Source organism: Urocitellus parryii, chromosome 4 (assembly GCF_045843805.1).
Source record: "Urocitellus parryii isolate mUroPar1 chromosome 4, mUroPar1.hap1, whole genome shotgun sequence".
Classification (NCBI taxonomy): Eukaryota; Metazoa; Chordata; class Mammalia; order Rodentia; family Sciuridae; genus Urocitellus; species Urocitellus parryii.
In genome coordinates, this window is record NC_135534.1 from 9,700,797 (window position 1) to 9,726,193 (window position 25,397).

The window sequence follows — 25,397 nt, forward strand, 5'->3', positions numbered from 1 at the left end:
AAGCTAACTAAAACAGAAAGTGGTACTGAGAAGTGGGGCCTTTGCTGTGACCATGTTGTTTGGAAGCTTTGGGGGATTTTTGGAATCTGGGGGAGGAATTTGAGCTGTTTAGTAGTGCAGGCTGCAAATGTTTTAGATTGTTGTAAGCAGAGCTTACTGGCTGATTCTGGTGGGAGCTCAGGATACCAGAATGCCAATAGAAACATGGATGTAAAGACAAGGCTCAAGAGGGTTCAGAGAAAGAGAGCTGTATTGGAATTTGCAGTACAGACCATTTGTGTTATGTTCTGTCTGAGAAGTTGTCTGCATTTTGCCCATATCTGTGAGGCTGATTTAAAAGGCATGGACTCTCTAATATGGTGAAATAAGTATCTAGGCAGCATAGAATTTGGATGGTGGTATACATGTTGCTGGTGGCTTTTAACCACAATTATTGTGATAATCAAAAGAAGAAAGCAGAGCAGAAAGATCTGAAAAACTTTGACTTGGAAGATGGGAGTAAAACTGGGTCTATGGAAGTTGCTGTTGTGAAAAACATTACTACACTAAAATGCTAAAACCTTTTCCTGGAGACAATAAGAAAGATGGCTATAGAGCATCACAGAAAATGGCAAGATCATATCCATCTCAGACTCAAGAAAGTCAAAGTAAAACTTCTCTTGAGAAGAGACCAGTGAGGATCCCTTCTTGCAGGAGGGGACCTAGGAGGTTTTTTAACAGAGTAATATACCCAGGCACTCAGAAGCTGCCGCAGCCAGGGTCCCTGGAGGATTTGCTAATGTTCAAGATGGTGGCAGACCTTGCTGTCAACCACTTGGTTCTGCAGGAATGTTACATGGTGGAGTCTGGAGGTCAGGGAAGGATTTATTGAGATTTCAAATTAAGGTGTGGGAGTCCAGAAAAAGTGCAGCAGCATCATAGTTCCTGCAAGCAAGGAGGGCAATGCATACAGATGTGAGGAATAAACAAAAGCTGCAGTGGAGACCATCAAGAATAAGAAATTCCAGTACCATGGAATATCCACTGAGAAAGGCTGCAGGAACAGAGGTGAGTCAAACCAACAGAAAGGCGACGAGGGCTACAATCAACGAGGCCACAGATTGGAGTTAAACAAGCCCTTTGGACAGAACACCATGCCATGTGCCCCAGATGCCAGATGTGGAACTACAGGACTTGTTTGCCTAGCTGGATTTAGACTTCCTGAACTCCCTGTACATTTATATTTTGGATGCATGTTCATTGCTTTTGATTTTTTACAGGAGCTCATAATATGAGCCTACCCTGAGTCTCAGAGGAGATCTTTTTTTTTAAGAAAAGAGATGGTAGTAGGGACTAAAAAGGAGCAAATTATTTTCTATGCATCTATGGTTTTGTGAAAATGAATTCCACTATTATATGAAAGTATAATGCACTAATAAAAACATTTTTTTAAATTGAAAAGAGAAGCCATATGATCCAGCAATTCTACTACTGAGAATATACCCAAAGAACATGAAATCGGTGTGCCAAAAGATACCTGCGTGCTCATGTTCATTGCAGCCCTATTCACAATAGCTAAAAAGTGGAACAAGCTAGGTCTTCATAGATGAAGGAATGTATAAAGAAAATATATATTCATATGTATACATATATATTCATAAAGAAAAATCAGAAGGACGAGGGGTGCAAGGTGAGGGGAGGGGAGGCAATGGAATGTGGAGTAATGGGGATTGAAATGGAGCGAATTACATTTCATGCATGTATGAATATGTCACAATAAACTCCACTACAATATATAAGTATAAGGCACTGATAAAAATATTTGAATTTTTTTAAATGCAAGAGCCTAGAAATTAGTGGAATGAAAACAGAAATGAAATCCTGTCATTTGCAACAACATGGATGGATCTGGAGGTCTATATGTTAAGTGAAATAAAACAGGCCCAGAAAGACAAGTATTGCATATCGTACATATAGAGAATCTTAAAAATTGAGAGTACAATGATGTTTCCAAAAGGTAGGGAGAATGTAGTGGAGAGATGGCAAAAGTTTGATCAATGTGTACAAAAATGACAGTTTGATGGGAGTATAAAATTTTGGTGTGCTATTGTACAGTGGGGAGATTATAGCTCACAATAATGTGCTGTACATTTTTAAGAGTTATATTAATAATAATTTTAACAGTTTTCACCATGAAAGAAATGATAAGGGCTGGAGCTCTGGCTTAGTGGTAGAGCACATGCCTGGCATGTTTGAGGCACTGGGGCTGATCCCCAGCACCACATTAAAAAAAACCTACATAAACAAAAAGAATTGTGTCCATCACAACTAAGAATATTTTTAATAAAAGAAATGGTAAATATTTAAGGAAACATATGTTTGGCCTGATTTAAATACCATGCAATGTATACATGTGTCAAAATATAAAAGGGTTCACAAAATATGTACATTATTAATACTTTTATATATGACTTAAAAACATTTCATTTAAATTCTCAAAAAGTCATTTCCTGAAAGAATTTGTGCATTCTGGACAGAAATCTGCATTTTAAGATGTTTCACAGGTGATGGATTTAAAGTAAAAGAATAAAAACCTCTAGTTTGCATAATTAATTCCAGATATTTTGTTTGGTTGCTTGTTTTGGTTTTGTTCAACCAGTCCAACTCCTTCCATTATTACCCTGCATTTTCTTCACCTTTGGAATATCCTGCAGGTACAGTTATGTCAAACCTTTTTATATAATTAGGTATTTATAATTATGTACTTTCTTGTTCAGAAACTGTCCTTTTCATCATTCATTGTCTCAGGAATTCTCCTTCACAAGTTCAAAGTTTTACTTCTAGAGGGATGACTCTCCTGTCCCATTCTACCAAGGAATCATTAAACATTTTCTGTGAAATTGTTTATGTGTCTATCTCTCACTATAAGGTCACATAAGACCTTATAACAGCAAACTCATATACTGTTTCCAAATTTGTAATTAAGCACATAAATATACTGATATAAAAGGCCAAAAATGCTATTTGAATAAATTAATAAATCTGATAAAATAAACTATGGCATAAAAGTTCTGTTTCCTTCCTCCCTGTCCCTTATACTTGTTTCCATATTTCAAAAACTTTAAAATCACTGTCACTATTTAAACTGAAACAAAATTTCAGTTACCAACAGTCAGCATTTACATTCAATATCTCATTTTCCTTTATTTTAACCAAGAATATTTATCAATAACTTTTAGTGAAAGAAAATTCAATCCTAACTAAGAAAAGCCATGTCTATTCTTTACACAGTAATATCAGAAAGCTTTTTACTTTTGAGGTTCCAACATTCCTTTTCTAAAAAGGACAGATCATTGAAAGGTATATTTCGGGTCATGTGGAGATTAAACCTGCTGAAAGTCCACTGTTGATTTCTCAGAAAGCTCAAAGGTCAGAATCATTCACAGAGTAATCTTTTAAGCAGGTTCAGTTATCAGCAAGTAGAAGTCTTTTTTCCAAATATTTCTGTAACTTTATTGAAATTATCTGCCTGTCTAAATCCATTATTCTGCAGCAGTGAGTCACAGCCCATCAAGGAGAAAATTGAATGAGGATCAACACATTATAGGCCTTGGAAAAGAAAGCATTTTCTCTTTCTGAATTTGCCTTCATAAAGTGATTCCTTCAGGTGATCCCCTGTTCAGCCTAAATGTCCTTTGATGAGCTCCTGGATCAAGCTGGAAGCCTGGGGAGATTCCAAATCTTTCAGCTAGTTCTCTTTTGTATCACCAACATCCTAACATACCCACATATTGTACTGGAGAACTTCACTGCAGCAATTCCTGATCATCGCTGCTGGGTTCAGATTCTGGACAATGACACTTCCTCTGGTAATGACACCAGGACTTTCAGCCAAGATGCCCTCCTGAGGATCTCCATTCCCCTGGACTCAAACCTGAAACCAGAGAAATGCCGTCGCTTCATCCGTCCCCAGTGGCAGCTCCTTCACCTGAATGAAACTGTCGCCAACACAGCTGAGGCAGACACAGAGCCCTGTGTGGATGGCTGGGTGTATGACAGAAGCTACTTCCCCTCCACCATCATAACTGAGGTAAGGTGCCTCATCCCAATATACTGTTTGTATGATCAAAGAGTTTGGAGGCAATACCAAGAAGAAGCTTGCTTTATACATTTAGTCCTTCTGCAGGTAGCAATTGCTTATCTACTTACTCTATGATGCTGTTGAGAATGTACAGTATTGGAGTTAATGAGCTGAACAAACAAAACATATACCTATAATTATCATTTAATCTGGTGAGGAAGATCCATAATTTTAAAAGTATTCAAATGTTATACTAAGTCAGTGGTTCTCAATACTTGCTGAAAAACTGACCCTGAGAGCAAATCTGGGCATAGGATCCAAACACTAATTTTTTGATGTCCTTTAAGTGATTCAATGTGTGGCCAAGGATGAGAGATATTGTAGTAGTTGAAGTATGGACTGCTGAGAAAAGTCAAAGGCAGGACCCTAAGTCACTTACATGATGAGAAAAAATGTTAGGGTTTTAAAATTTTTGGTAACTGTGTTTTTATATGTTTTAATTTTAGTAGCTAAAGAATGTGTATAATGGAATAAAGAGAGTTGGCGGCCTGGAGCTAAATATGAATAAAGACATGAAGAAAAAAGGTGCAGAACATTAGAAGGTTATGAGGCAAGAGAGAGGCAAGTGCACTTGAAGGGCTAAAATAAGTGGAGGAAGGGCGACCAGGGGAGAGTGACTGTAGGTGAAGCTGGAGATCGGGCAGGATCCACACAGCAGAGATCATATGTGGGAGTTTACACTCTGTTTTCACAGACTGCAAAGATTTTTAAAGGCTCAAAACCTTCTAAAACTCCACTGTGCTTTTTAAATTCTCTTCCAGTGGGACCTGGTTTGTGAATCCCAGTCATTAAAATCAGTGGTTCAAACTCTGTTTATGACTGGGTCACTGTTGGGAAGTCTGATATATAGCCTTCTTTCAGACAGGTGAGTGTCACCTCACTTTCTTTTGGACTGTTGGTAAAATTAAGTATTCAGCACATACTTATTTCTTTATTGAAGAAATCTTGACAAGGTCTCTGTGCTTTGCACTGAACTGTGTACTGGACCCACTTTCTGACTCTAGGAAACTAAGTATTAGCACTTAATACATATACACTGGAAGTTAAAACTTGTTGTGAAAAATTCATTGTTCTGCATTAAGGAGGACAGAAAAGGGTATGTCAATCATATTAGTTTCAGGGAGCAATTTGCAGAGCAAATCCAGAATGTGAGGTGTATGAGTAACAGTTCAACAAAGGGAAAGAAAGGAGAGTTGAGGGAGAAGGCACTTCCATGATTAAAAGTATGTTCCTGGTCTTGGCAATATTCAGAACCACCTAGACCCTGTAAGATAAATGAGCATAGATACTTTTATACTGGCCATCATTTCACATATGCAGTGTAGGCACACATACAGAGGTAATCATCATTATAAAATCTGAATCTGAGGATTGAGTAGCACTGTGTCCCTGATGGGATGGTAAGTCACTGGACCTGTAACCTGAATGCTGGTCCTTGTGAAATGACTTTAATAGGTAACATTTGTAACCAGAAAAGGTAATTATTAAGAAGTTAGGAAGATGAAACTTGGAGGTGAGAAGTTTGTGGCTTCTAGCACCCTGCCAGAGCTACAGAAGGCAGTTAACCATGGCTCTCATCCACGCATGTCTCCCACAAGAACACGGATGGGAGTGCTGATTCTGAAAGCCACCTGGTATTCTCAGTTCAAAATTGTGACTTTGAGCATACAAGAGATAATTGGTGCCTGTATGGCTTTCTAGATCAGAGAGTTCATTTTCCCCTGGTTTTCAAGTCTCTGTACTACCAATTTATACTGGATAATGAATAACAATACCGTTAAATGAAAAATCTGAATAAGTAAGTTTTCTTTGAGCATAGATTCAGGTTACTATCCATAAACAGTAGAATAAAAAATGTATTATATTCATATAAATTTCTATTGAGCCACAAGAAAGAACAAACTACTGCCACATGCAATAACTGGAGCAATATTACATAACACAGGACTACATAACACATTATTTCAAGTTCCATGAAGATCACAGCATACAGAATAATATATGGTATTAAAGTTCATGATATTAGATCTATTTCGTGAGAATGGTGTCCAGGAGAATGTCTGAGAACAACTACTTCTTCATGAGACTGATGTTCTATTGATTTAGGACTGGTTAAATAGAGTGGTTTTGTGAAAATTATTAAACTTGAAAACATTTGTTATCTACGCTTTCATGTTTAATGTAAACCTCAATGAAATGCTTAATAAGGGATGTAACAATGGTAGGTATGTGACTGTTGGATTAGGAGTATAATTTGATAGAAGGCAATAGTAGCAGCTAGGAGATTAGTTGTAAAAGGATTAACTTCAGTACTGATGACAGAGATTTGTAAGATGGCCCTTTCAGATCTAAAGTAGTAAATGATAGAAGGCAGTAAAGAAACTTACTTTATTAATTATTTTACTTCACAAATTTAGGGAGTACATTAATTTCGTGTATTTATATACATTAAATACATACAAACAGTGTGTAATTATCACAACAATATGGTTAATATTTCCATCACCTTAAACATTTAAAAAAATGTCTATAAACACATAATATCTATGTGATATTTCATTATGTGTATACCATATATACTGATAAAATCCAGGTAATGAACGTTTATTTCTGTCTCCTTATCAATATTTTGGTATACAGCTTTCAAGCTCCTCTCTTCTAGTGATTCATAAAATATACTATAGGTTATTGTGAACTATAGTCACTTGCTTTGCTGTAGAACATTAGAATTCATTACTGCCATCCACTTGTGCTTTGGTGTCAATAATTCAACTACCTTCTACCCCCCCCCCACCTCTCCCTGCTTCTAGTACCAGAAGTTATGGAGTTCAACCCCCCTATCAAATGAAGGGACCTCTGCATTCCTGACAAATAACCACCCAGTTTCTTAGAACACTTTAGAGTATGTGTAGCTCACATTTGAAGCTAGCATTTGACTTGCATTAATAATCCACATTTCATCCACACACTATGTTGACCTGTGCCTTCTCAAGCTTGAAAATTTTCTGCTTTTCTTACCCAGGTAATATCCAGTGATTTTCTGTCATACATAGAATAAAACCCTGAGTTTCTTATCAAGTCTTGCCATTCTGTCATATGGCCCCAGCCTCCCTTCCTCACCTTGTCTACCCGCTTCTCCATTCTCTGCTAGTCTTCAGAACATCTAGCTGGATTATACCACATGGCATTTACATTTTCTATTCCTTCTGCCTATAATACTTTTCCCTGTGCACTTCTCAGCCCAACTTCTAGGTTCTCAGATTCAAATCTTACCTTCTGAAACGTCTCTTCCCTGATTCCCTATTTAGTGGTACTTCTACCCAAGTTATTCTTGTTGCAATTCCCAGCCTTTAAATTTAATGGGTGTGTGGGCTCTCGTCCAGCAAGGGGGTCCATAAAACAGGGTAGAGGAGTGTGTGGCTGTGGAGTCACTAAACAAGATCTCCGGAGACCAAGCAGGAAGAAGGTCTGATTTTATTGCACAGTTACCATGTATTTATACTTGGGCAATAGCTAAGCAGATTACAGGCAGCCACCAATGCAATTTCTGATAACTGTCCTTGAAGCAACCAATTGAGGAGTGAGCCGTGGAGCAAGCACAGGCCTCACACCCATGGCATCACACCCAGGGCTGTGCCTACACGGTAAGCAGTCTGCCACTCACATGCCTAGCACGAGGGGAGTGGCCTGCCACTCAGATGCCCTTAATGTATGCCATGTGTGCAGTACTCCATGCACTTATCCCCACAAATGGGAATTTTATTACTTTTCCTTTTAAATGCCTTATTTCTCCACTGAGTGGTAACAAGGACCATTTTCAGCCTATTGAAGTATCCCAGAAGAAAGATGATAGGAGTCTAAAGTAAGTAGATATCATGGAGATGGAATGATGGAGATGGATTTGGGGAATGTTTTAGAAATAGAGGAATCCTGGAGATTAAGATTATTTTCCATTATTATAGAGCTTCTAGTGAGATAAATGGAAGAATAAAAGAGGATATAAGCTTCTAACCCAAAAATATGACTAGACTCTAGACTTAATGCCACTATAGAAGATGGAAGAGAACTAGAGAAGAAGTGGAGAAATCAAGAAATCTTTTTTGGACTTGCTGAGTGGAGGCTATTTGGCATTGTTTCAGTCAGCTTTTTTGGTGCTGTGACTAAAATACCAACAATAACAAATTTAGAGGCTCTTAGGCCTCACAGTTTCAGAGGTCTCAGTCCATAGGTGGCTGACTCCATTCCTTGAAGTATCATGGTGGAAGAATATGGTGGAGGAAAGTATTAACCAGGAACATGGCACAAAAGAGGGAGGGAGGGAGGGAGGGAGGGAGGGAGGGAGAGAGAGAGAGAGAGAGAGAGAGAGAGAGAGAGAGAGAGAGAGAGCACTCTCCTCACCAAGACAAAATATAATCTACGAAGGCATACCACCTATCTTTTCTAACCACATGCTACTCAACTATAGTTACCACCCAGTTAATCCATTCAACTGGATTTATGCACCAATTGGTTAATATTCTCATAACCCAATCATTTCACCTCTGAACTTCCATGGATTGTCTCATGAACATCAAATTTTTGGGAACAGCTCACATTTGTTCACATCTAAACCATAATGGACATATACATGTAGATTCAGGTATCTATTTGTACACGTTCATTTGGGTCATAGAAGAGTTCAAGGCTATGAATATCTTGAAATATTCTATCACACAAATATTTATTTAGTTAGAGGAGTGAGGACAGGAAAAAAGTCAATACAGCACAGTGATACAAAGTAATTTAAACCTGCCTAAAGCAATAACTCACCATGTGCACAATTCTACATCACTGTAACTGAACAGGTCTCACGTGATCAGGCAAGTTTTCCAGTCCTGACATGACATCTTTCTTCTTCAGATTTCAAATACATACAAATTTATTTATTATGTACAATTCAGTATCCATCTATACTTTTCTTCCTTTTACTAGAGGATACTGTCTTGTCATTCTTCTCATCTACAATGTCTTTATTGGTTTGGGCAAAGACTCTTTTCCTTGTGTATTCCCATTCATGTTCATGAATTCCCATTAATCTCCATTCCCATCCATCATGACAGAGAAATGTCTCATGTGTTTACTATTTCTCTTTCTACATGATATGAAATATGTGATGTTTTGAGTATGATAGTTTTCAAGTCTTTATCAGCTGTATATTTTTGTCTAATCTCTTTATTACTTTTCTTGATATGGTTCCACATAGCATCAAAGTCCTCTACCATGTGCTTTGCTGCACATTCTGGCATCTCTCACAGATTAGCCAGCAGGTATGCTTACATCTTTGATTTTCGTTGTTGACTAGTATTATGATTCCACTAGACCACAGTACAATGTCCTATTTGTTAAACATTTTACCCTAATTCTCAAGTTATTTTATCTTGTTTTCCACATATTATTTTTGTTCTGAAATAAGCTAACCTGTTCTGATCTTTCTTAGGTTTGGGCGGAAGGTGGTCTACCTGTGGTGCTTACTCCAGCTGGGCATCGTTGACACCGCAGCAGCCTTCGTCCCCACCTTCCTCATTTACTGCATATTACGCTTCTGGGCTGGGTTGAGTGTCGTGACTATTATGATAAACTCTTTTTGTCTTAGTAAGTCAATAATTTGAGACTTTAATTTTCTCCATGCCTGAATTGACTGTGAAATTACCCTTTGTCTGGAATGACAATTATGTACATATTTTCTTCCAGTGTCAGAATGGACAATATCCCAAAGGAAGTCTGTGGGAATAGTCCTGATGATGTCTTCCTACAATATTGGGCAGATGTTCCTTGGAGGACTGGCTTTTGCCATTCGAAAGTGGTACATACTGCAACTGGCTGTGTCTGTGCCCTTGCTTGTCCTCCTCTTGCCCTCCAGGTATGAACAATCTCCACATTCTTTACAAGAGAGGCCAAGGTGATAACAGAAGAGCTATGTCACTGAGTATATTTTTGGTCCCAAATCTGGTCCCCATTAACACCCTTTGTGCCATCCAAGGAAATAGGATGGCAATTTAAGTGGAGGTTGGCACTATATGTCACCATTTTTGTATAATAGGCAGAAAATTGTCATGAAATAATTGTAATAGAAAAAAGTCATGGCTGTGGATGTGGCTCAAGTGGTAGCGTGCTCGCCTAGCATGCTTGAGGCACTGGGTTCAATTCTCAGTACTACATAAAAATAAAATAAAGATATTGTGTCCACCTAAAACTAAAAAATAAATGTTTAAAAAATCAAACATTTTATTATACTTTTATGAGGGCAGTATAATAATACATAATAGTGAGGATCATTATGACATACTCATAAATGCATATAATATAATTTCCTATATCTCATTTTCCCTTACCTCCCTTTTGCCTGCCCTCTCACTCCCTCTGATTGTCTTCCTTATGGTCTCTCTTCTACATGTTTATTTTCTTAATTGGTGCACAATGATCATATATAAACATGGAGCTCATTGTGATTTGTTTATACATGCACATAGCACAGTTTGGTTAATTTCAATGCCAAGCACCTCTCCTTGGCATCCTTTCCTCCCTCATCCTTTTCTGCCTTTCTCTGCGATACTGTTCCCCCTTCTAGTCTCATGAGCTCCTTTTATTTTATCCATTTTTTTTCTCTCTACATTCCACATATGAAAGAAAATATTCAATCTTTGACTTTCTGAGTCTGGCTTATTTCACTTAGCATTATGCTTTCCAGTTCCATTTATTTACCAGCAAATAACATAATTTCATTCTTCTTTATGGTTGATAAAAGTCTATGTGTGTATATACAATATTTTCTTTATCTGTTCATCTGTTGATTGACACTAACAATGGTTTTATAACTTGGCTATTGTGAATTGCACTCTTACAAATATTGAAATTTATGTATCACTAGAGTATTTGGGGGTTTTGGCATAAATTTCCTAAGTCTGGAAATGCTGAGTCACGTGGTGGTTCCATTTCTAGTCTTTTGAGAAATCTCCATACTGCTTTCCAAAGTGATTTTTACCAATTTGCAGTCCTACCAATGATGAATGTTATTTTATTCAGTTTTTTCCCCACTGTGATTTAAAGACCAACCAGAACAATTGTAGAGGAGGAAAAGTTTATTTGAGTGCTTGGTTTCATAGGCCTTAATCCATAGAAGGCCAGCCTCACAGCTCATGGCTTGAACATGAGATATGTATCTATTGATTTTAAATTTTCGTTTCTTTTTTCCTTCAGCAATTTTTTGCAGTTTTTATTTTATAAGTCCTTGGTTAACTTTTAAGAATTTATTCTGATTGTTGACATTATAAATGGAATTATTTTGTAATTATCTCTTCATGTTCTTCATTATTAGTGTATATAAACACAACTGACCTTCTATGTTGAGTTTGTATTGTGCTATTTGGCTGCATTTTCTATTCATTAGCTAACATATCTTTTTTTTTTCTGGAATCTTCAGGATTTTTTACATGGAAGACCATACCATTTGCAAACAGATAGTTTTACTGTCTCCTTTTTAAAATATAGATGTCTTTTATTTCTTTTTATTGCCTAATTAGAAACCTATAACTCTAAGTTCTATGTTGAAAATAAGTGGCTTGCCTTATTTCTGATCTCTGAGAAATATCTTTTAGTATTTCACCATTAAGTATGATGTTCATTGACTTGGGTCCTACAAAAACATTATGATGTGTGAATTATAGATAAAAATTATATATGAAAAAATCGAAATGCAAATGGATGATTTATACCTTTTGATCCTTGTTTACTGATCTCTATAATTATTTTTACACATTAATGGCCAGATATGTCCCTCATCTTAGTGAAAAACAAGTCTAGTGGGAAAGGAAGATTTGGTTCGAAATTACACTGCTACAATAATAAAGTATGTATAAATGGAAAGGCAAATGAATCTCAAAGGTTGTGTGAAAATTAAGTAGTTGAATATTTACTGTACCTTCCTTGTCTTCTTTAATCAGGAAGCTGGTGGAGTCCTTCCGGTGGCTGATTGTCAGAAATCAGCTAGAAAAGGGTGTAAAGGAACTTAGAAGAGTTGCACACATAAATGGAAAAAAGAATGCTGAAGAGACCCTGACCATAGAGGTGATCTGGAAGGGGGACTGGGATGAAATGACATGACCTCATAAACATGTTAGGCTATGTTCCTGGGTCTCTGGGGGTGACTAAAGGGTCTGAATGAGAATGCTGAATGAGCTCTTACATCTTGTCCTGGTTCTCCATGGATTCATTTTAGAGAGAAGACAATGAAAAAATATATCAAGTATTTGGACATAGATATTGCAATTCATTGATGGAAATACACTAATTGTATACTACTTCATTGCTCACTATTTAAGTAAATCATGATCCCTTTTAAGCAAAATCATAAAGTGAGTAAGACAAAGAGTAATTGAGCATGCAAAAGATAGCATTAAAATTATTATTTTAATTCCATTCATTTACTTAGCAATTCAACAAATATTTATTTTATTTTTTTTATTGTTTGTTCAAAACATTACAAAGCTCATGACATATCATCTTTCATACATTTGATTCAAGTGAGTTATGAACTCCCATTTTTACCCCAAATACAAATTGCAGAATCACATCAGTTACACATTCACAATTTTTACATAATGCCATATTAGTGACTGTTGTGTTCTGCTGCCTTTCCTATCCCCTTCTATCCCCCGTCCCCTCCCCTCCCATCTTCCTTCTCTACCTCATCTGCTGTTGTTCAATTCTCTCCCTTGTTCCCTCCCCTTTCCCCTCACAACATCTTATATGTAATTTTGTGTAATATTGAAGGTCTCCTACCATTTCCATATGCTTTCCCTTCTCTCTCCCTTTCTCTCCCCCCACTCGTCTATGTTTAATGTTAATCTTTTCCTCATGCTCTTCCTCCCTGTTCTGTTCTTAGTTGCTCTCTTTATATCAAAGAAGACATTTGATATTTGTTTTTTAAGGATTGGCTAGCTTTGATTAGCATAATCTGTTCTAATGCCATCCATTTTCCTGCAAATTCTATGATTTTGTCATTTTTTTAGTGCTGCATAATGCTCCATTGTGTATAGATGCCACATTTTTTTTATCCATTCATCTATTGAAGGGCATCTAGGTTGGTTCCACAGTGTAGCTATTGTGAATTGTGTCCCTATGATCATTGATGTGGCAGTATCCCTATAGTACACTCTTTTAAGATCCTCAGGGAATAGTCCGAGAAGGGCGATAGCTGGGTCAAATGGTGGATCCATTCCCAGCTTTCCAAGGAATCTCCATACTGCTTTCCAAATTGGCCTCACCAATTTGCAGTCCCACCAGCAGTGTACAAGGGTACCCTTTTCCCCACATCCTTGCCAACACTTATTGTTGTTTGACTTCATAATGGCTGCCAATCTTACTGGAGTGAGATGGTATCTTAGGGTGGTTTTGATTTGCATTTCTCTGACTGCTAGAGATGGTGAGCATTTTTTCCTGTGCTTGTTGATTGATTGTTTGTCCTCCTCTGTGAAGTGTCTGTTCAGGTTCTTGGCCCATTTGTTGATTGGGTTATTTGTTATCTTATTGTTTAATTTTTTGAGTTCTTTGTATATTCTGGATATTAGGGCTCTATCTGAAGTGTGAGGGGTAAAAATTTGTTCCCAGGATGTAGGCTCCCTATTTACCTCTCTTATTGTTTCTCTTGCTGAGAAAAAACTTTTTAGTTTAAGTAAGTCCCATTTGTTTATTCTTGTTATTAAACTCTTGGGCTATGGGCATCCTATTAAGGAATTTGGAGCCCGACCCCACAGTATGTAGACCATAGCCAACTTTTCCTTCTATCAGATCCATTTTGAGTTAATTTTTGTGCATGGTGAGAGAAAGGGTTTCAGTTTCATTTTGCTGCATATGGATTTCCAATGTTCCCAGCACCATTTGTTGAAGATGCTATCCTTCCTCCATTGCATGCTTTTAGCCCTTTTATCAAATATATAGAAAGTTGTACTTTTGTGGATTGATTTCTGTGTCCTCTATTCTGTACCATTGGTCCACCTGCCTGTTTTGGTACCAGTACCACGCTGTTTTTGTTACTATTGCTTTGGAGTACACTTTGAGCTCTGGTATCTCTATACCTCCAGATTCACACTTCCTGCTTAGAATTGCTTTTGCTATTCTGGGTCTTTTTTTTTTCATATGAATTTCATGATTGCTTTATCTATTTCTACAAGAAATGCCATTGGGATTTTGATTGGCATCGCATTAAACCTGTAGAGAACTTTGGGTAATATCGCCATTTTGATGATGTTAGTTCTGCCTATCCATGAACAGGGTACATTTTTCCATCTTCTAAGATCTTCTCATATCTCTCTCTTTAGGGTTCTGTAGTTTTCATTGTATAAATCTTTCACCTCTTTTGTTAGGTTGATTCCCAAGTATCTTATTTTCTTTGAGGATATTATGAATGGAGTTGCTTTTCTCATTTCCATTTCAGAAGTTTTGTTGCTGATATACAGGAATGCCTTTGATTTATGCGTGTTGATTTTATATTCTGCCACTTTGCTGAACTCATTTATTAACTCTAGCAGTTTCTTTGTAGACCCTTTTGGGTCTGTTAACTATATTATCATGTCATCCGCAAATAGCGATAATTTAAGTTCTTCTTTTCCTATTTTTATGCCTTTAATTTCTTTTGTCTGTCTAATTGCTCTGGCCAGCAAAGGAAACACGACACAGGATTCTTCCTTCAGCAGTTTATTCAGGCCTTTATTTTGACATGTCTTCTAGCTTCTACTTCTACTCCTACTGCTACTTCTACTGCTACTCCTACTACTACTACTACTACTACTCCTACTACTACTACTACTACGTGCCCCAGCCTTAATAAAGCAGATAAAGCCCCAATGCACAACTGCCACGTGGATCTTTCTCATAGGGTGTTTTACAGCTACGTGCCAACTCTCCCAAAACAAGGAGTTGTTTATCACAGGCCACGGCGCTTATCAGCGCCATCTTGTAATGGCGGCCACAGTACACAGAAATGGCTCACTACAGTTCCCCCTTTTTTGTTTTACTAAGACAATACAGGCGAGAGTAGAGGTCCTATCCCACTGTGCAGAAGTGGCTGCATATGGTCCAGCCTTAAGGAGGGCCCTTCCCCAAACCTGAGGCCATATCAGCCGACGCCTTTTTTCGTGGGGCGGGGCGTGGACGTCCAACCCGCATGCAATAGGACATGCTCCCCTTGAGGTCCACTCAAGTGGATCACTCAAGTGCAGTGCCTTGCCTCGCATCCTGTATCGTGACGATGGTAGACGAAGGGGTCAGCTGAGGCTGAACTGTGGCTGTTTAGAAATACAACGACAAACAAGTTGGCAGCACCCTGAAAGAAAGGCACGGACAGCAGAAAGGGGGAGAAATTCGGTTGTGACATCTGCCATTGTTAGATAAAGGCCAAGACGTTCCCGTGGAATCTCAGGTGGATAAACAGGAGGCCTAGTGAGCTGGCCACTTCGACATGCAGAACAAAGAATTAGGGGCTGGGCCCCCGGGGGCCAGGGAAGGCCTGCTATCAGCAAGTTCCCCTCTTTTGTTTATTGCATGTCAAAGGGAATCAAGTAGCCCCTGTCTTAGGTCGTCCACCGCCCCTGCACTGCTTACCCGTCTCTGGGGAGGCCCCATTCCCCTGTCTTAGGTTGCAGTGCAAGCGTGGAAGTTGCCCGTCACTGGGTACTACAAGATCAGCTCAGCATGTTGTGGCCAACAGGACAGTGTTACGGTAACCGCCTCCATAAACAGGACCCATGACCATCACCATCAAATGGCAGGTGTAGTTGAACCGTAAGATTAGTTAGTAAAGATCCTAGTGCAGAAAGGCAGGGAGGAGAGGTATGCATAGAGGAAAGATATAGTAGAAGTTCCAGCATTAGAAGAGTGACAAAAGAAGGACATGTCGATCCCAGTGCAATGTTATAATAACTTGGGGTGCAACGACCATGTCAAAGGTTTACTGTTTAAAATGCGCAAGCCAGACCTGTGGTGAGTTGCCATTTTCTAAAGCAGCAAGAGCTTGTATGATCATAGCCTTATCCTGAGCATTGCGGGCCTTGAGGTGACAGAGAAACCACAAACAGAGAAACATACCAAAGCAACACATTGCACCAAAAATGCCTATTCCCACCCATTCCTTAAAAAAGGAAAAGGCAGATGACAACCAATTGGTAAATTGACCCAAGGTCACTGGATCGACACGGGTGTTATTCAAAACAGCAATCTGAGTTAGTTGAGACTGGATCAAGTTTTCTGCTTCCATGGACCAGGTTCCGGATAGATACTCTCCGATGATGCATGAGGCATTTCTGGAATCATAAAATCTGACAGAGGTTATACATAAATGTGCTCGTTGATCAATACAACCCAAATGTACTAGGTCAGACAATTCCTCAACTTGAGCTCGAAGTAAATCTATCCTTTGATTAGCAGCCAAAATCCCAGATAAAATGTGTTGATTAATTCTACTTTGAGATTTAGAAATTACTTGATTGTATTTTTACTTAAAAGCAAATTTATAGTAAACACATTTATCTCAAATATCTGTAACTGAAAAGGCAGAGTATCTGATAAATGTAAATATAAAACATAAATTATGGGTTTTCTGTTGAAGAAAAACAATTAGGCAAATATATATTAACTAATCAATTAGGCATGTGCTAATTAATTTATAGATTAACAAATATAGGTTATCTAAATATCTAAAAATATATATATTAAGAATAAGAACATAACTTATAATTGTATTAACTTTATGTAACCACGTGGTCTTAAAATATTTGGATCCATTTAAATTTATTTTTTAACTAGGAGTGCACTCTTCTATGTGACATCACTTGATGTAACTGAAATAAGATCCTTGAGTATACATTTTTATTTTTATAGTTAGCAATGAAAATAAGGATTTTTTGGTCATCACAGGAACTTTGCCGGCTTGTTCCTGTGGCGAGCAAATGCATCCTCATAACCTTCAAAATTAAAAGTAAAATATAAAGAAGCATATTTGATATCTCTCATCAATAGAACATTATTCAGTAACACAACTATAGAGAAAAAGTCAGGTTATTTAACTTAGAATTAGCTTAAATTTAGGACTGTAACATAGAAACCTGTGGAATTAAATTTTGTCTGAAAAAGATATCTTTTGTTAGCATTTACAGGTAGGCATTTTTTATAAATACAGGCTCTGAGCAGCTCTGGTAGAAATCTGAAACACAGCAGTACAGGTTAGTGGCTGGAAAGCGGGACTAGAAGTCCTGTCTGAGTGACTGTGGAAGAACCAATGAGAATGAAAAGTCCTCCCGGAGCCTTGGACTCCTCCCACGTACGGGGGCAGAGCAATGGGCGGATCTATGGGTGGAACATCAGGTATAGAGCCCTCCTCTAGGTTCTCAACTTCCTCCCCAGAACTGGATTTATAACCCTTCTCACAGCAGGCTTTTACATCTGTTGTTTCCCGTTTTTTCTTTCTTATCTTAGTCTTACGTAATTGTTGTAATAACTTGTCTAATTCCTCAGAACTGTCCGAGCTACTTGTGTCCTTGGGAGTTTTTAACTCAGTCAAGTCCGGATAGAGCCTTCTCCTCTGTTTAACTTCAGACTCCCTTGCCTGTTCACCCCTCTTACTCCTAATACTTTCTGCTACCTCGCTATGTGACCCCTCCGATTTTTCTTCATGCAATTGCTCAAGAACGGCCTGACCCTCGCTCACAGCTTTCTGGCATTTACCATCCATTATACATCCTCTAATTAACTTCCAAAGTAGTATAACACCATCTTTCAAGATACCCTGCTCACGAGCGAAATCCAGGTCCTTTCCTAATTTGTCCCAGCTGGGAATCGTCAGACTCCCTGAAAAAACAAACCAAAGAGCTGCAGAGTCAGTCTCTTCTAAAAACCTCTGTAATATGCTCTGCTTCACTTTAAGTTCCTTAGAACGCAGCAGCCCATCCAAGGCCAGCAAAATTGGGCTTGAGGAGTTAACACCCATAATGTTTTCAAAACTATGAAGTGAAAGTACAAAGCCCCGCTCTCTCTTTATCTACAGAGGAGCGTCCTATTTTATTATTTTTTCCCCGCTCTCTCTTTATCTACAGAGGAGCTGCCCCGCTTTAATCGCGGATCCCACTCACCTGGGACTTATTCCCGCTCTCTCTTTATTTACAGAGGAGCGCCCCGCTTTCATTTGCGGATTCCCACTTACCTGGGAATTTACTGGTGCACCACCCTTGACTGCTGAAGGTTCTGGATCCTGGGTTCCAGGAGGTTTCCCAGTCCGGGCCACCAACTGCCGCGTCCCCTCGCCAGCAAAGGAAACACGACACAGGATTCTTCCTTCAGCAGTTTATTCAGGCCTTTATTTTGATATGTCTTCTAGCTTCTACTTCTACTCCTACTGCTACTTCTACTGCTACTCCTACTACTACTACTACTACTACTCCTACTACTACTACTACTACGTGCCCCAGCCTTAATAAAGCAGATAAAGCCCCAATGCACAACTGCCACGTGGATCTTTCTCATAGGGTGTTTTACAGCTACGTGCCAACTCTCCCAAAACAAGGAGTTGTTTATCACAGGCCACGGCGCTTATCAGCGCCATCTTGTAATGGCGGCCACAGTACACAGAAACGGCTCACTACAGTATTTCAAGGACTAAATTGAATAGAAATGGTGATAGAGGGCATCCCTGTCTTGTTCCAGATTTTAGAGGGAATGCCTTCAGTTTTTCTCCATTTAGGATGATGCTAGCCTGAGGTTTAGCATATATAGCTTTCACCATGTTGAGGTAATTTCCTGTTATTCCTAGTTTTTCTAGTTTTTTGAACATAAAGAGATGCTGTACTTTGTCGAATGCTTTTTCTGCATCTATCAAGATGATCATATGGTTCTTGTCTTTAAGTCTATTGATGTGGTGGATTACATTTATTGATTTCCGTATATTGAACCAGCCTTGCATCACAGGGATGAATCCTACTTGATCATGATGCACAATTTTTTTGATATGCTTTTGTATACGATTCCACAGGATTTTATTGAGAATTTTTTCATCCAAGTTCATTAGAGATATTGGTCTGTAGTTTTCTTTCCTTGAAGTGTCTTTGTCTGGTTTCGGGATCAGGATGATGTTGGCCTCATAGAATGAATTTGGAGAAACTCCTTCTTTTTCTATTTCTTGAAATAGCTTGAAAAGTATTGGTATTAATTCTTCTTTGAAGGTTTTGTAGAACTCCGCTGTATACCCATCTGGTCCAGGGCTTTTTTTGGTTGGTAGTCTTGATGGCTTCTTCTATTTCTTCTTTTGTTATTGGTCTGTTTAAATTGTGTGAGTCTTCCTAAATCAATCTGGGCAGATCGTATGACTTAAGAAACTTATCGATATCTTCATTATCTTCTATTTTATTGGAATATAGGGTTTCAAAATACTTTCTAATTATCTTCTGTATTTCTGTAGTGTCTGTTGTGATATTGCCTTTTTCATTCCGTATGTTAGTAATTTGAGTTCTCTCTCTTCTTCTCTCAGTTAGCATGGCTAAGGGCCTGTTGATCTTATTTATTTTTTCAAAGAACCAACTTTTAGTTTTTTCAATGTTTTTTTTTGTTTCAATTTCGTTGATTTCTGCTCTAATTTTAATTATTTCTTGTCTTCCACTACATTTGCTGTTGTTTTACTCTTCCTTTTCTAGGTTTTTGAGGTGTAGTGTGAGTTCATTTATTTGTTGGTTTTTTCTTTTTTTGAGGAAAGAACTCCAAGAAATGAATTTCCCTCTTAAAACTGCTTTCATTATGTCCCCAAAATTCCAGTATGTTGTGTCTGTATTGTCATTTGTCTCTAAGAATTTTTTTTATCTCCTCCTTTATGTCTTCTGTAACCCATTGATCATTCAGTAACATATTGTTCATTTTCCATGTTCTGTAGGATTTTTCCTTTCTTCTTTTATCATTGATTTCCAGTTTCATTCCATTATGATCAGACATGGTGCATGGTATTATTTCCACACCTTTATATTTACTGAGAGTTGCCCTATGGCATAATATATGGTCTATCTTTGAGTAGGATCCATGTGCTGCTGAGAAGAACGTGTATCCACTTGATGATGGTTGATATATTCTATATATGTCTGTTAAGTCTAGGTTATTGATTGCGTTATTGAGTTTTATAGTTTCTTTGTTCAGCTTTTGTCTAGAGGATCTGTCCAATGGCGAAAGCGGTGTGTTGAAGTCCCCCATAATTATTGTGTTGTGGTCTATTTGACTCTTGAACTTGAGGAGAGTTTGTTTTATGAACGTTGCAGCACCATTGTTTGGTGCATACAAATTGATAATTGTTATGTCTTGATGGTGGATGGTTCCTTTTAACAGTATATAGTGTCCTTCTTTATCCCTTTTGATTAACTTAGGTTTGAAGTTGATTTTATTTGATATTAGTATGGCCACTCCTGCTTGCTTCCGAGGGCCATGTGAGTGGTATGATTTTTCCCAACCTTTCACCTTCAGCCTGTGTATGTCTTTTCCTATCATATGAGTCTCCTGAAGGCAGCATATTGTTGGATTTGTTTTTTTAATCCAGGTTACTAGCCTATGTCTCTTGATTGGTGAATTTAAGCCATTAATATTTAAGGTTACAATTGAAATATGGTTTGTGCTTCCATTCATGTTTATTCATTTATTTATTTTAGTTTGGCTAGGTTTTCCTCTTTGGTTATTTTTCTCCCCCTTTACTGAGATACTTCCCACTGTTAGTTTTGGGCACTATTTTTCAATTCCTCTTCTTGTAGTATTTTGTTCAAAATGCTTTGCAGTGCTGGTTTTCTGGCTGCAAATTCTTTCAGCTTTTGTTTATCATAAAAGATTTTAATTTCATTGTCAAATCTTAATTTTGCTGGATACAGTATTCTTGGTTGGAATCCATTATTTTTCAGCATTTGAAATACGTTGTTCCAGGATCTTCTTGCTTTCAAAGTCTGTGATGAAATATCAGTCGTTAACCTAATTGGTTTACCCCTGAATGTAATCTGCCTCCTTTCTCTCGTAGCTTTTAATATTCTCTCCTTGTTCTGTATGTTAGCTATCTTCATAATTATATGTCTTGGAGTTGGTCTATTATGGTTTTGGATGTTTGGGGTCCTGTAGGCTTCCAGGATTTGGCAATCCATTCCATCTTTCATCTCTGGGAAGTTTTCTAGGATTATTTCCTTGAATAAGTTGTCCATTCCTTTGGTTTGAAACTCTGTGCCTTCTTCTATCCCAATGACTCTCAAATTTGTTTTTTTATGAGATCCCATTTCTCTTGGATAGATTGCTCATGAGATTTAAGCATCTTTTCTGTGTTGACTATATTCTTATCAAGTTGATAAACTTTGTCTTCATTATCTGATGTTCTGACTTCTACTTGATCTAGTCTATTTGTAATATTCTCGTTAGAGTTTTTAATCTGGTTTATGGTTTCTTGCATTTCTAGGATTACTGTTTGTTTTTTTTTTAAATCTCTATCTCCTGATAAAGCTCGTTCTTTGCAGTTTGAATTTGTCTGTTTAGTTCATTTTCAAAATATACTTTCAATGCTTGGACTTGCTGCCTCATGTCTTCTCTAATATTCCGTTCCATCTGAGTTAGGTATGCCTTGATTTCTTTCCCTGTCCATGTTTCTGATGATTCTAGGTCTTCCTGTAGATTTAAGTTGTCTTTCATTGTTTGTAGTCCTTTTTTTCCCTTGTTTTTTCATGTTGTTCACGTTACTTTCCAGCTCTGTTTGACTGCTTTGTAACTGCTTTCTCCTATACATTTGTTTTGGCTTTGTATATCTCTGTTGTCTCTCCTTTGTGGTGGGAGATTATGCCTAGAACTGTTGGGCTTTATTGTACTTTAAAGCTGATTCACTCAATTCATAAAAGGCTTCCAAGTTGTGTATGCATATAGTGATTTGTTGTTTGTTCTTAGGACTATATGTTTAGGTTAGGTGCTATGATGGTACGAGGGTTAGTATGTCTTGGCTACTTCAGAAGATTGCTCTACTGAAGGTGGATACTAGCAGGCAATTGGATCAGGGTGTTGGTAGTAGCTAGGTATTTAGGAGCCCTATAGGCAGCCTCGAGACATTCACCTATTTGCATTTAGACAATTACACGTAATGGAAGACATAATGCTTGGGATGAAAGTTGGGGGGTAGGGGAATGAAGGTGCTCTTAAAAAGAAAGAAGGAGAGAGAGATAGATTAGAGGAGAATGAAAAGAAAAATAAAATTTGAAATGGGAAAGAAAGAGAGAAGGAAAGGGGAGAAAGGAACAGAGAGAGAAGAAGAATATATATATATATATATATTGAAATCTTAGAAATCCATTTTCTTCTCTTCCAGTAGGCGGAGCTGTGCCTTCCGAGTGGAGCTTCTGCTCTCTACCTGCCCATAGCAATCCCTGTAAGGCATCTCCTGGGAGTCTCTCAGACTTGTCAGTCCAGAGCCGTTTCACTTCTCCGGCCCTCACCCCCCTTCTTCCTGTCAGCCAGCCAGCCAGGTCCTGTTCACCAGAAGCGGTTCCCCAGAGATCTAGTTACACTTGCAGCCCCACCGCGTGTCCCATTTAAGCCCCAGTGCTGTGGTAAACTGGCAGCTAAGACCTTGGGAGTCACCGCTGGTGATATGGGGGTCAACAAATATTTATTGTGCAACAAACGAGTCATATACTCTTCTACACAATATAAACATGACAGTAAAATATATTCTGCCAAGTGTCCAGTGCTGGCTTCATTAAAGAAGGTTCAATTCGTGAGAAAATGCTAGGGAGTTTTAAATTAAAGAGACAAGACTCTAATTACCTTTAAAACCAGCTCCAGGATGGCTCTTCCTAGCTCTAGCCTGGAACCACCGAATGTGGTAGCGAGGTTTACTGAAGAGGCTAGCAAGAGAGAGAGAACATGCCAGGGAGTGGACTTTTATTGGGGAACAAAAAATTCCAGGGGAAATCCCATCCAATAAAGGTTAAGGGGGTCAGCATTCCAAAGTCAGGGACAACAATTGAGTTTTCCGGGCAGTGGCCAGACACGTCTCTGCACGGACAAGCCCTTGGACCTGGAGAAGTGTGGGGAAAGCTCTGACACACCTGTGTCTAAGCACCTCTCACCCAGCCAGGGAGGTAACTCAAATCACATGTGAGGATGGCCTCCCACATATTCCCCCTTTGTTCTTTGAAAAAGCAGGCCATGATTTATTCTCCCGAGTCTCTGCACTCTTGCTCTGAAGACTTGCCATCCTATAATTACAACACAAAAAAGAATTAACAGCAAAGAGAACAATCTAATAATGTACCAGGCTGAGTGTTTAAGAATATTTCCAGGGTTAAATCCATTTAATTCCTTTAATATTTGATTAGCTAAAGAAGAAGGATCCAAAAAATCAGCTCTATTATTTTGAATATTGTGGATATGATGATGGAGTTCCAAAAGATCCAAGATATTATTATTATTTTGCAAAATACCCCCAAAATGGTTCTTAACCTTCTCCCAATCCCAGAGAGAAGCATTGTACTTGGCAGTTGTAACACATATTTATAACTTGTGTGGTATTTAAGTCTTTCTTTAAACTTTAAAGCTGAAAGTTCATTACCTATAGTTATAACAGTCGCCTCTAAGGTGTTTAACTTACTCTCAATCCTTTCATCAATATTTACTTGATTGCACAGAGCCTTGGAAGTATTTTGGGCTAAATTATTAAGAAATTTTTCATGTTGAATATTTTGAGATAAAGTTATCAAAGCTGTGATGGTGGATGCAATGAAAGAAACCAAGGCCATAACTCCCACAATTATAATTCCAATGGCACATCTAGGTCTTACTAGCTGGGTATGAATTTGCTGTAAGACTTGAAAACCAGCATCAACATACCATGGCTCTGAAATATTAGCAGGCAATAAAACAAAGAGGGCTGATGAAGTACCAGCATTCTTTTTCTTCTATTATATATAATAATACAATTGTTTAGGTTACATTTGTTACATGTTACAACACATCTGTCATCTATCCATTTAACTTTTACATTTCCAATTATTAAAATGTAAGGACATTGGACACAAGCTCATAAGCCATAGCAAGATCCTTCCTTACAGCTCTTGCCAACAAATTTTGGTAAAGGCTTGTCTGTAAAATGTAAGAATTCCGAGGCACCAATTAAGGGCCAAACATCTTTTTGAATACCACCCTCACTGTAAATCAAAATATTGCTAACAAATCCTGAAGATGTCATAGCAGAACTTTTTTTTATAATTGTCTTTTATCAATTTTTGGAGATCAGTCTAAAATATACCCACTATCTTTAGACACCTTATGTTGTACTGGAAAACTGATCTCATGGGAAGATGTGGACACTTGAAAAGTATTTACACAATCTATCCATTTAGGAATGGTGCCAATCTCAGTTGTAAAACAATTAGGACAATGAGGTATTCATGGAGGTTTTGCAGAAATGACTGGTTTGTTATAGGAAAGTCCCATTTTGATCACTCTTCTAGTATAAGGTTTTAAGCCTCCATAAATAGTATGATTAATCAGTCTAGGTTTCCCAAGTGCTGTCTTTTCCTCAAATGATACTCTCAGATATCCAGCATGTTTATTGGAGGACCAACACAAAGGTAATTGGGCACTGTAGCCAGAATAATTAAATCTAGTCACATGATTGGGAGTAATATGAGTATCTGTAAATCCTCCTATCATGAATGAGTCATTAGTAATCACTGGAATAGATTCTCCAGTCCACACAGCTGGATGTACCTGGGGTGGATCTGGGAAATGTGTCCAGTAAGTGTCTTTTCAACTCCCTTTTACCTGATAGCCCAGCAGGGCAATCACTGTAGCTACCATCATCAATGGGGTCTTATTCCTTCTGGAGTCAAATTATTCATGAAGCGTGTGTTGTCAGCTCCTTCACATCTTCCCATGAGATCAGCTTTTTAGCTAGGTCATGTTGATTCCTCTTTATTCTTCTTTGATGTCTCTTCCTTTTGAGTGAAGGCTTCTCCAGGTAGATTTTCAGACACTTGAATCCCAGCTCTATCTCTTCCATGTCTGATTGCTCATTCAGGAATCCAGATAGGATGGAAAGCACCTTATGGAAAAATACAAGCATGACCTCTGCCCCACATAATCACTGGATCTGGGCCTCTCCATTGACCAGTCTGTAAGTCTTTCCACAAAACTCTGCATAAAGGGCCAGTTGTTGCAGAAGACATGTCTCTCAGCTGCAGTGTGACATTCTGTGTCA

The 25,397-nt window shown here is 38.2% G+C and overlaps 1 protein-coding gene across 1 annotated transcript in view; it reads left to right on the plus strand.

The window, feature by feature from the left end:
• The first annotated feature begins 3,667 nt into the window (after positions 1 to 3,667).
• The window catches only part of LOC144254463 (steroid transmembrane transporter SLC22A24-like), a 53,329-nt gene continuing 31,599 nt past the window's right edge, over positions 3,668 to 25,397 (plus strand). Inside the window, exons 1-5 of the mRNA XM_077797633.1 lie at positions 3,668 to 4,069; positions 4,882 to 4,985; positions 9,597 to 9,751; positions 9,851 to 10,019; positions 12,100 to 12,223. Coding sequence (XP_077653759.1) covers positions 3,668 to 4,069; positions 4,882 to 4,985; positions 9,597 to 9,751; positions 9,851 to 10,019; positions 12,100 to 12,223 — 954 coding nt within the window. The remainder of the gene's footprint in view (positions 4,070 to 4,881; positions 4,986 to 9,596; positions 9,752 to 9,850; positions 10,020 to 12,099; positions 12,224 to 25,397) is intronic.